The sequence below is a fragment of the Glossina fuscipes genome, unplaced genomic scaffold, assembly GCF_014805625.2.
Source record: "Glossina fuscipes isolate IAEA_lab_2018 unplaced genomic scaffold, Yale_Gfus_2 27, whole genome shotgun sequence".
NCBI lineage: Eukaryota > Metazoa > Arthropoda > Insecta > Diptera > Glossinidae > Glossina > Glossina fuscipes.
This window is the reverse complement of record NW_023998422.1, coordinates 7158914-7171955: the sequence shown is the minus strand read 5'-3', so window position 1 is coordinate 7171955 and position 13042 is coordinate 7158914. Positions and strand designations below refer to the sequence as shown.

Genomic DNA, 13042 nt, shown 5'->3' with positions numbered 1-13042 from the left:
TGTAGTGCAGTTGTCCTAAATTTATAGTTTTCACTTGGACCTACCTATTTGGCACAGAAACTCCTCATTTAATAAATGTGTTAAGATTTTTTCTTTTCCTCTCTTTCTTTTGTCACATTTGGGACATTTTTGCACAATAAACCTGGTGAAGTTTGCAGTTTCAGTGAATGCTGTTGAGAGTGAAAACATGTTCTTAATATATACCTGGCAATGATTTTAAATTGCTATGCGGTTAGTCGAAAATACCCATAGATTTCATGTCGAAAAAATGGACGTTGTCTGTACATACTTCGGCTTCACTTTTCAATGCTATTTAAACGCCTTGCCGTCCGTTTTTTCCATCGGTAAACTTCTTGTTCCTTTAACTGCTACACTCGGTCTATTTTCATATCTAAAATCAACTCACTAAGGCTTAGGTCACCAGCTGCGCTCACTGGGTCTTTATTTGTGACCTAAAAGTTTAGCTAACAGTTCTGATGCGGTTTGCTTTTGCTTGGCTTTATTTATTTAAGACGGAAGCAACCTCTTTATATTTGCTTTCAGCCTCCGATTTAATTTGGGCATTTCTTTTCCTGTTTACCTCACCAGGAACGGTAGCCATGCATCCTGAAGTTATTTTCTTAAAATTTGTGAGTCCACTGTACTATTCGAGTAACAGTTACCATGAAGGTAAGTAATGCTTGCTGGATGCAAATTGATGAGACGTTCGTCCGGATAAGAAATTCATGACAGTGGTAGGATTACCCGTGCAACACTACTTTAAGGAGTACTATAGGCCTTCCTCGTTTTCGTTCACGCTCCTCTTCCAAGCAGTATTTCTTCTTGTCGATGCAAACACAATAAGTAAGAAGAAGGTCTCAAAGAAGGTAGAAGAAATAAATGCAGGAAAAATAAAATGCGTGACTGATAAAAAATGAAAGTAATGAAGAAATGATAGATAAGAAAGAACAGTATAAAGAAAGGAAAAAGTCATCTCTCAAACCTTAAGTTATTTTTGTTTTCATGGGTAATGCCGGGTTCTTCTTAAAAAAGTTCTGGCTTCTTTTCATAAACAAGCACTTCTTTGATCACAAGCAATTCTTTTTAAGACCCTGTGCTGCTTAAGATTTTAATGTTCTTTTGTTTCTATTATTCTTTGTGTTTCTTTTTTGCCAAAGCGAAAAGCATTTCATGTTTTACAAAGAAAAGGTCAACCATATCGCAATCTTACACATACTAAAAAGCATGAAAAGTAATGACATTCAAAAGCAACATATGATTTTTTTAAAATAGACATCTTATCAAGCCTGACTATAGGTCGACTAATAGCACGAATACTAATATCGATCAGTCTGGAATATGTAAAACCTAATGTTCGATAATTGGAGTAAGTTATGGCTCAGCAATAGTGTGACTTAATTAACTGACATGAATTTATGGACTTTCATCTCTTAAAAGTTTAATATTTTCTTAGAAAATAATAAAAGAAAGTAGCTTCGGTTTTGCTATTCGCATGGCAGAGTCATTTTATTGTCTTAGAAGGGAAGCGTTCTTATGATCGAATTTTTGGAACGTAGTTGAGAATCCTTGTGAAATGTATAGTTAAGGAAACATGATTGAACCGATACAGATATTCAATTTTATATATATATATATATATATGTATATATAGTCGGAAGAGCTCCATTCGCTTGCTTTTGATTGTTATCCAGAAACTAACCAACTTAGTGCACACACATGCACTCCCTCTATCTTTTAAATGATGGATATAAACAATCATACAAAAATCAACGTTGTTAGCAAAATGTATTGACTGTTCGCATCGAACTGTTCTTACACGTGCGTGCATGTGTGTGCATTTATTTATATGTCCCCACATAGCCCCATATACATAATTACATAGATAACATACAGTGTTGTGAAAAAAAAAAATTACTTCATTTTTTTTCGTGCCAGTCACAATATTATTTAAATGAGTACGCACCGAGAGGAGCATCTTTTGATGCATTAATGCGATCTTAGGCGAGTCTAATACGTACATTATCCAAATTATTTCTTTAAAAAAATTTTAGCCACAAAGAAATTGAAAGATTTATAGAGGATTCAATGGATCCTCTGGAAATAGAGCAATTTTATATATGTTACGAACGGTTATATATCTTGGTATATATGCAAATGCAATCGTTTGCACGAACATGGAAAGATGAACGAATTTAGTCAAATCTTTGGTAGAATCGAAAAATACACTTCAGGGTCATCTTGGCATAAAAAATTGTTATCGTCGTGAGTGCATTTGTCACTCTCGGCTTAATTGTGTCTCTGTTTAGCTGAAGAATGCGATTTATTTCATTTATTTCATACAAGATGAAAATAGAAGATGGAAGAGGCACTGGAAGAACTACTTACACTTTTTGTTAAATATACAAAAAAAAAGTTTCGAAAAATGGGAAAAACTAAATGAAGAAAAATTGAATGACTCGGCTTTTCTATTATTTCAAACAACTTTACGCTAATCCCAAGAGTAGTTACGAGCTATTCAGAGCTCTTTCTAGTGTCTAGTGATAAGCGTACGTCTTGGCAATGCAATCTTTGCAGATGTCAGAGGAGTGAAGCCTCGTGCCTATTATTGAAAGTCTTTGTCGGAAGTAAAATTTTTCATCAATATATCGGAAGTTTATCCACCCACCCGCGATAGCCATGATCATCATGCCTAGCTCTGTTTTAAAAAAAGGCAAAAAAAGGCGATTTCCACTTTTCGTTTTTCTACAGAGTTCTAATTGCCGAACGAAATTGTGCTCATTGCCTTGTGACTACTCTTTCGCAATACGAGAACTGATAAAAAGTCACAAAAACTATGACAAGAAAACAAACTGTTGCGTCTTCTGACTAATGACCGGTCACCATGGTAGAATATAGAATATACACAGTTTTGTTTCTTTTTCTGAACAGAATTTTAAAATCTTAAAGGTGACGTTAACGAATCGATGAATATTGTAGCCAGGCAGACGGACATGTACATCTCTATTGATTCTTTTCATAATGCTCTTCGCAGATAAAAAAGAAAGAAAAAAAAAAAAACACCTTTAATAAATTTATTGTGTCCTTGTGTGAAAATATGTGAAGCGATTCTTTTTACTCGACACTGTTTCATATAGGAACGATCGACTGACGATCACGTCCACTATCAAGCATAATAAATGTACGCATGCTACTGCTTGCTGACAAAGTTATTTCGATTTGCAGTTTTGAAATTGAGTTCCTGAGGCAACAGAATGTCAACACTGTAAATATAAATACATATCTATGTGTGTGCAAGTATTTACGTAGATATGTATGTAAGTTTATCAGCAACTATGGTACGTGTGTGCTTGAAATTTTATATATATATATATATACATATATATTTATACACATACACACACACAGATATATATATATATATATATATATATATATATATATATATATATATATGTATATATGTATATATTCGTGTGTGTGCGTATGTAATATGCAGCAACAACAAAAGCGTTTTCACAAATCAAATCTAAAAATCTGAAAAACTCACAATAGTTTTATACTTAAAATTTTTACATTTGTACCAGTTTATCTTTGTTGTTCATATGTATGCACATACGTGCAATATGTGGTTTATACATGCACACATATATATATATATATATTTGATTATTTTTTTATTTCTTTTGATTTTTTGCTCCCTTTTTGTTTTTTCTTCACTTTTTCTTTTCTTTCTCGGTTTTTTTTTGTTTTTTATTTATTTATTTTTTTTTTTTGTTTAGTTTGACTGATCAGTTGATGATTTCCAAAGTCATTGTATGTGTGTGTGTGTGTCTACGTTTACGTTTTTTATATGCGTGCATGTCACCGTACTTAAAGCGAAATTGCAAGGAAAATCTGCGAAACAAGCGATTCGTTTTATAGTTTTCTTCAGCAACGTCATCGATTGCATTAAACTTATCATACATACACGAATACTATATGAAATTTACAGTATTGGATAAAATAAAGGGTAAGGAATACTTACATTAATTTCATATATATGTAAATTTTCTTCTTCTTATTACTTTTAGAATAAAAATGTTATCTATTGGACTATGACGTGCTATGGGATAAAGTTTAAGCGTAAAAGAAAATTCACTAAATAAATGAAATAAGATTTGATTTTTACTTGTCGTATATCAAACTTACGCATACTGTTTAATATTTTGCCTCAACGACTGCATAGGGTATTATCGAGAGATGAAGATGTATGTAAAGCGCTTTTAGAGATAATCGATAGTAGATAAATTTTTACTTATTGTGAGCGCCTTGAGAAATGTAATTATTTACTTGGATTTACTCGCTAAATACTGACGCTTAAAATTCTAAATGGAACTGATCTCTTATACTCATGTCCCAATTAAAGTTTTGCATACGTCTCAAGTACATCTGATTAACGTGAAAAAAACACAAACTCTGAAAGGAATGCTTTTAACATGCAAAGCAATATTTTATCTCTCTTTAATTGTGGGAGAATTGTTTGGTTGCAACTATGGTAGTCATAGACTTTTCGCCTTATACTACCTCTTGAAGTTCCGTAGAAAGTTTACAAAGAGTATGGCTGTGGACAAGATAGATTGTTATCGCAAATAAAAATACCGCACAGATCACCTGACCATTTAATTAAGGCACTACGAGCAATATTTTTTCACATTGATGATTTTTTATGGACAATGTTCCGATAGAACGCAAGCCGAATGCATTTACCTAAACGGGAACATTTGGAAAGGAACTGAACTTTCAATTTATTTGGCCTTCAAACCCAAAATAGATTCAATAGGATTTATCTGGCAATGTTATCAATTAAATTAGCTTCATTTAGCTGGAAATGTACCTGGTAAGAGGGTTAATCAAATATCAGGCTTTAGTCTGGTATTTGTGTTCGATTTACAAAAGCCTATCAAGGCAGAATGTTTGCTCGAGGAAAGACGCTTTCGTTAAACGGTGTAGAATACTTCCCTTAGAATCCTTATAGTTCTAAATTGAAAGGAGTAGTGTGAAAAGATCGTCAGACGTATTCTTGTTTCAAAAATAGCAAAACAGAAACCAAATTCCAAACTCTTTTCCTCGATAATTTGCAAACTTGTACAAGATAACGTTGCTGTGAAAACTTTATAGGAATATATGAATACTTATTGTCACGAGAGTAAGCTGTCTCAGCTCAATACTTATTCACCACGTCAGATTATAAAAGTTGAAATTTCCATAAAACTCCCTTATTTCATTGGCTCGTTCTTGTTGATTTCAAAATAGTGTTCGTCTCAAAGTATCATCTTTGAACGCCCGTCTCAGGAAATACTGTAGTTCGCTCATTTCGCTCTCCCTGCAATTCCTTACAATGTCAAACGTACTTGATTTCAAATTATTCTTCAATTCTTTCGGTGCTGTGTTTTTTCCCCATACTAGTCGGACCAAGTTGTATATAGCGATAGTGGGAAATGTTCAAATGCTTTCAACAGTTGCAACCGAAAACATTGGATTGAAAATTTCCATTCAAAGGAGACAACGAAAATCCTTAGATGTTTATGAAAAGTGGATTGAAACACGCAATCCAAGAGCTCATGGGAAGTACATACAAATTTATGAGGGGAAAGAAGAAGAACAAGCTGCATGAATTTTTGAAAAACTTAAATTATCGTTAAAAAAAAAAGAAGAAAAACAAAGAGCAAGAGAGGATGTTTACCTAGGTCCCTGCCTTAAAGGGTTAACGTGAAGGTGCTCGATGGCGTACGGACGGAGATTACATAAGTCTCTGGGAAATATGACACCACTACAGTTATGGTGACTTAACACTTTCCAAGTTCCATAATAAGAATGCGATTGGACCACGCCCATATAGGCCTACTAGGATTACTATTAATCTCTTGAAAATATAGTTAAACTGATATTTGCTTTGTGCATCTATTGCATACAAGTGTATGAGAAAAGAAAAGTCCGTTGCTTGATGACTGAAGGCGTGTAAACCTAGTGACGCCAAAGACATTTTAGGAGAAAAGTTATGATTTTAAAGACTGTCGCATTTGAATAATAATTGGCAAAAAATGCAAGAAAAAAATTTGAAAAAGATTTTATTCCCTCAACATGGAGATGATATCTATATTAAAATAGTAGCTGGTTAACGACGCTCGTGTAATAAAAAATAACTTCATTTTATTACTTTTCTTAACGTTTATTACGATAACTATGTTGATGCATAGAATTTCTCGGCAGAACTGGATCGAATAAATTCTTACTTTGGTGATCGAAGCTATGCAATAGCAAGTAAATACGCTATAGTGAGCAACAGCTCACTATTAAATATTCTACATCATCCTCCGGATATTCATGCAATGACTTTTCAAAATTAGGCCTTATATTACAAATGCTCGAAAAAGGCCTTGCATTCGAACCATTTTCGAAAGCCCTCGTCCATGAGAGAAAACGTGTCGGCATTTCTTAAAATTTTCCGACATGTAGGTTAAACACAAGAAAATAAGATGGACAGACGGACAGACATGCTGAAATTGATTCAGAAATTGATTTTTTACAAATACAAATACAAATACAAATTTAATATACCCTTAGGCCATGAGCAGTTTTGGAAAAAGTAAGCAATGTAACATAACATAATATAATATCATCTACCACTAGACTAAGACTATGTCTTGTTACATTGAAAAAGTTCCGATTTAAAATACTTTGTCTAAACATAAGCTAGCTGTTCATTAACGATGAAGAAGAATTTCCTTCGCGTAAAGACCCTCTTTTGATCAAAGTGTATTTTCTGTAAAACTAGATCATAATTGATCCATAAAAATAAAAAAAATAAAAATCTCTTCAAAATGAGATCAGTAACCCCAAACGAAACTCCATATCTCACAGGAATACAACGCAAGACTCGCAAATTTGCCACAGTATGAAAATAATATATATATATATATATATATATATATATATATAAAAAATATATATAAAAAAAAATAAAAAAAAAAAAAAAAAAACGTACTCCTCACCGTACATATAATTTCAGAATTTTAATCACAAAGAGACATTATTTACGTACCTTAGGTATACACTTCAGTTCGTACGTACATACGAACAGCAACGTAAGTGCCTTTATTTTTACGTTTTATTTTGTACTATACTGTATAGATATCGGTATGTTGCAGTCGTTCGGACACTGCACCTTAAACGAGCTGCTGATTATGCTATTCAGCGCACGTAACATGATGCTAAGGTATCCCAGTATCTACACACATATCAGCAGATGCAAGAACAATAAGGCACACTGTGTCTGTTCTCATCATTGATTTCGTCATCATTATCGTTGTCATCCGAAATGAAAAACTGAGCTATTTCAGTCAGTATCGGACATTGAATACTCGCATGTCTCAAGACATTTCACTCCAGTCGTCTTACATACGATTATGTTTATGTGTACGTATGTCTTGCAGATACACGTTGCATTTGATAGATATGAATGTATGTATGTATGTATGTATGTACATTGCATTGATTGTTTGTATGAATATATACTGTTTGTTTGCTTGTTTGTATTTCTGTTTATTTGCAATACTTTATAAATGTAACTGACGACTGACTCTATGTTCGTACATAGCTAACCGAAAATTTCAGTTTATGTATATCATGAATATATACAAACGTATTTATATACATAATTATTTATTTACACACATACATATACGTGCATCACGCATGTTATTATTAATACCTATACCAAAGTCTAATCAAATTTTACAAAGCTTCGCACTTTAAAATCGTTAGGTGACCTGCAAAACCTTCTGCATAGATGAACACTTCTATGTGCACTGAATTAATAAAATGTCTGCCCTGCTCGTTTATAATAATAATAATAATAATAATAACGTATTTATGTTTAGATTAGCTTTGACTATTAACACTAGAACTACCTGCATTATGCACGTGCCTCTTTCAAGCCAGCAAACCAGAATTTTTCGTAGAATCACTACAGTGGCAAAAATGACGATAGCAAACTGAAAGTTGGCAAAAACATTCCGTGATCGGTTAAGACCATAAGGTAAAAAATAGCCGCGATTTATTTACCTGAACGCCTGAATAAATGAGAACAAACTCAAACAACCTCAAAAAACAACCAAATTTTTTCATTTTTTCTCCCAAAGATAGGCGTTTGAACCATTCTCGTACTTGCTCTTTTCCGAGATGTCTTTTTATTACCACGATTCCATTCGATCATATTCTGGTATTAATCTGTAGCAGATGCTAATATTTTGAAAATTTATCTGGTACGCAAGAGACCCATGCGGTCGTTTAAAAAACCAAAGCCCGACGCCCGTTAACTTTACATGGTGCGGACTCTTAATCAGGTCATTAGGTCATAAGATGATTTTTGGTCACAAAATAGTTACTAGAATTTAGACGCACTTTCGAGTCAATTATCTGGCTAATAAGGAAAGCAAAGTCTTGCCCACATGGCAATTAAGCTCGAGAGGGATGCCGTCGCATTATTTTCACTGAACAAGCTGCAACAGTCTACATTGACTACTAACTGATCAAATGAAAGCGAGCCATTTTACAATGATTCTTTACGAAGCTGGGCAAGAAAGTTAAAAGCTTTGACCAACAAAACCTAGTTAAGACATACAAATAAGGAAAAGAATAATTCCAAGATGAACATGATAATATTATGGGGAATTTGGACTGAAAATTGAATAACATTTCCACATTTGTGATCTTGATGAAGAAAATGGGGAAAGAACTCCTTCACATAGAAATGCTTTAGACAAAAGTTTACCCGGTTTACTGGAGCACAACTTCCTATACCCTATACCACTTGAGATGCAAACGTATGTTAAGTTTGTGCGTATGTACGCAGCACCCAAATAGACTTGCGATAAAACTGTTAATATGCATATCTGTCCGTCCGTCCGTCCGTCTCTCAACCTTTCAAACATTTTGATTAAACTTGATAGACTGACGTATTTTGTGCCCTAATCCGAACACTATTGAAAATGGTCAACATCGGACCATTATTCCATATGAATAGGGTCGTTTAGGATATTTAACCATTGGCGGTGGCTTACTTTTTTTTTTATTGATTTTCTATGCTTACTTCGGCAAAGAAAAAAAAAAGCATTTTTAATGTCAAACTTTATTCATATCATTTGAGTGTGAATCTGCTCCTGGGTTTTATTACTTACTTAGTGCAATCCGCTGTTAATAAAAAACTCAACAAATGATTGTCGGTTAATCGCAACGATAGCAACGATTTCATTGCATTTCATTAGCTTTCCGATGTAAGCTGTAAAATAAGCGTAACATCGTAAATGCATTTACGAAACAATAACATTTATATGCGATTTATTGCATTTACAATTTATTGATTGATTCATTGGTTATTTTAATACACATATACAACTGTTTGGGTTAAAAAAGTACAAAAACAAATTTAGCATAAATAGTTTATATTGTTTCATTACAGTTAGAATATATGTTTAACAAATTAATAATAAAAAAAAAAAAATAAAAAAAATTACCAAAAATTATTACAATTATCCCATTCTTCACATACACCTACGCATAATAGGATCACTACCGAATATACAATAATCGATTATTATGTGAAGCATTTTCTTCTACTACTTATACTCGTATATAGGCCGTTAAATACGCTACGTTCATCGTCCAGTATATATTGCTTTCATATGATGCATCCGATGATGGTTTAAATATAAATACATTTTTTTTTTTTTTGTTTTCTTTTTTAAATAAAAATTATGTAATCATACAAATATTTACCGAGCAACCAGCAACATGTCATCTATTACTTACTCGATCTATGAATAAATATGAATAAGCGTATGTAGAACAATAATTTCAAGCACATATGCGTTTTGAAACATTTCTTAGGAATTATCTAAAACAGACCAACTTTCCCCATAGATCTGTTTATGTCTCGCCTATGAACTTCATATTCGTATCAGTACTTCATGTCATTAAAGTGAACACTATAAGTAACGTAACTATGCTTGGTCCATTTATGTTCAACAAATAGGGGGAAGGAAAGAGAAGAGTAATAGCCTATCAGTTCATTTTACGAAGACACTCGTGGTATCTTATGGTTGGGTTGATAACAAAACATTCTTGCCATTAATTCCACTCCTGCTCGTGCTTAAGCAGTGATCTTGAATACAAATGGTTTAGGCTTGTGATCACGGATCTTCCCAACGTCTTCTTTAAAGCGAGACCTCCCATCAAGTTATCTTTTTAGTTTAGAATTTATCGAACCGTAGATAGTTGGTCAGCATTAGTTTCGCTTTTAGTCAGAAGGTCTTGCGCAACAAACTAAACAAGTTTGCGCTTACTTCTAGTGAACATTTCTTTCAACCGGTGACTTACTATTTGCATGAGCCGTGCCTCCATATTTCTGATAAAACCCAGCAAAGCGAAGCCTATCATACGTATTCAGTTAGATAGCCCCAAAAGACACTGGCCGGTTTTTGATATTTGATATTTTTGATTGGATTTTTCCTAGACCGCCCCAACCTTTTATCTGTAGTCACACCGAAAAAGGGAAAAGTGTTTATGTTTTCCACACTTTATAGTTCACTTCAATGACAATTTTTATATAATTTATTTTGCAGCCGACCCCGCGCGTACAAGCGGAATGAATTATCCATTTCCCAAAAATCTTCATAAAGTTCCTTTCCAATTAATTTTACACAGTCCAATCTACTCTCCAAGACCTCCTATTTGATGCTCCTACTAAAGGTATTGTTGAGAAAAACATAATCAACCACTTTATTGCGATCGCTATATTCAATGTAGTGTGGTGGCAATTAGATCGTGACATTTTATTCTCCAAGTCCTCTTAGTTGCCATAGACATTGAGGGCATTGTTATAAGAAGCTCTATATCCAATGTGAAAGCATTGAACCCTTACCTTGCCCTATTCTGCTTAACAAGACCTTTTATTTGTTACCATCATACCGCACCACACATAACCGAGACTCGTCGTTCTTTCACCGTACTGCTCGTCTTTGGAAAAGCTTACCAGCTGTGATCTTTCCTACCTTTGCTAATGTCTTGACTTACAAGTCCAGCTCTCGAATCATAAACATAAATGTCTTTCTTCACCCCTCTCTTACTATAATTCCTTCTGATCACCAGCGTGTCCACACGTAAAGGGGATAACACCTGAGTGGCTGGTCGATGAAAACAAAAAAAGAAGAAAAATGCGATCGTTAGGAGAAAGATAATCCAACCGTTTTTAGTGAACGCTGTTTTGAATGTACAGTAGGTTGGACTGCACGGACAGAAAAACGATCCTAATAAAAACGATAGCCATCACTTGGAAAACCATTGCCCGGTAAGACAACGGGAATCGGGCTAATACTTCGTGTTTATATTCATGATGAAGTGTAGGCTATTTATTTGTCCATGGCTGTTTACGCCAGAAAGTTTAGATTGAAGATTTAATGAAAGAAAATGTTCGATGCAAAATAAACCCGATTACCCGATAATCCCGACTATCATAACGTTTCTTTTTTTTAATTTATATATCCCTTCCTCCTTGTAAGGGATAAGTAGCTAAAGTTTGCCTTAATTGAAATTTTTATACGCTACCTTTTAATGCAGTATGGCCGGGGAATAATTTTACCTGAATGTTGTTTGTCTAACAGAGCCTGTACCGCTTTTCTTCCATCTTCTTTTTCCATTTAAATTGATGAAAAGCTTAAAGAGACATATACTTCTGGGGATGAATAAATTTGCTCATGATGCTGATGCTCATTGATTCTCATATTTGTACGTTCATAATATTTTACATACACTTTTATATATATGGTTATATTTGGTTGTTGTAATAAAGAAAATGCATACGAAACCTTTGAAATGAATAAACGAACTCAGTTGTAAACGCCTCTGGTCATCCCTTCACGGTTACGTGAATGCCATTTACAGGTTAAAATGCGTATATAAGTACGACGAAACGTGGCGTTACATAGGGCATAACAAACCGGGTTAATTGTTGAATTGATGTAGCAGAGCGCGTAGAAGAATTCCCACAGCTCGCTGGGTATGCAATCCGAACAGGTGGTTAACGGTTTTATTAATACTAATATGTTGTACGGTGTCCACGTGATAATGAAACTTAACAATATTGCAGATAGCGTTTTGGCCGCCTTGGATTCTTGACGTTTTTCTTGCGATTTCTTCTTCTTTTTAGCAATATTTTTGCCGGTTATTTGTGCAGCTTTTCCCATTTGCTTCGGTATTACTTTCGCGTTCAGTGGTATACGAACATCGGTCGGCGCATGCGACATACGCCGCCCGATCGGCAAACTATATTCGGAATCTCGTGATGGTAACGGTCTTCTAGGTAATATATTGGTGGTGTTGGTGCCGGCAGCGGCTGGCAATGATGTATCCTCGTGTATCATTTTGATCGAGGGTGCGGTTTCGACGCCGTTACCAGCACTGGCTCCATCCGGTGGTAATCGTATAAGAATCGTGTAAACGGACTCTTGACTAATAGATCGTGTAGCAACTTTATTGTTGCTCGGCAATGAACGCGTTTCCCTTGGCCCCGATACCGTTGTTATGTCTTTCATTTGAGATACTGGTGTTAGCGGTGGTCTAAGTGGCGTTGGTGAAATATCAGGCAATAATATGCTCGGTGGACGAACACCACTAACGCTGCCACCAAGCGAATACGTATCACGCATTATATTATTTGACGTACACCTGCAGTAAAGTAAGTTGAAAATTCTATTACATTTCAATCAGCGAGTCGTTAAAACTTGGTAAGTAAGAAAGTAAGTAAAACAAAGAATGTTTTCTTCGCCTTGGGGCCTGTTTTGAATATCTATCGTCTTAAAGATATGGCAAATAATCATGCTCTCTCTCTCCCTCTCTCTCTCTCTCTCTCCCCCCCCCTCTCTCTCACTCTCTCTCTCTCTCTCTCTCTCTCTCTCTCTCTCTCTCTCTCTCTCTCTCTCTCTCTCTCTCTCTCTCTCTCTCTCTA

General features: G+C 34.6%; 1 protein-coding gene across 9 annotated transcripts in view; it reads right to left on the bottom strand.

Moving 5' to 3' along the window:
* Nucleotides 1-9774: 9774 nt before the first annotated feature.
* The window catches only part of LOC119635977 (muscarinic acetylcholine receptor DM1-like), a 44327-nt gene continuing 41059 nt past the window's right edge, over nucleotides 9775-13042 (bottom strand). For 5 of the 9 annotated variants that reach the window (XM_038031037.1, XM_038031039.1, XM_038031041.1 and 2 more), the window contains one exon: nucleotides 9775-12762. In XM_038031037.1, coding sequence (XP_037886965.1) covers nucleotides 11925-12762 — 838 coding nt within the window. In that variant the 3' untranslated portion in view covers nucleotides 9775-11924. The remainder of the gene's footprint in view (nucleotides 12763-13042) is intronic. The other 4 variants (XM_038031033.1, XM_038031032.1, XM_038031034.1 and 1 more) reach the window with 1 other exon arrangement.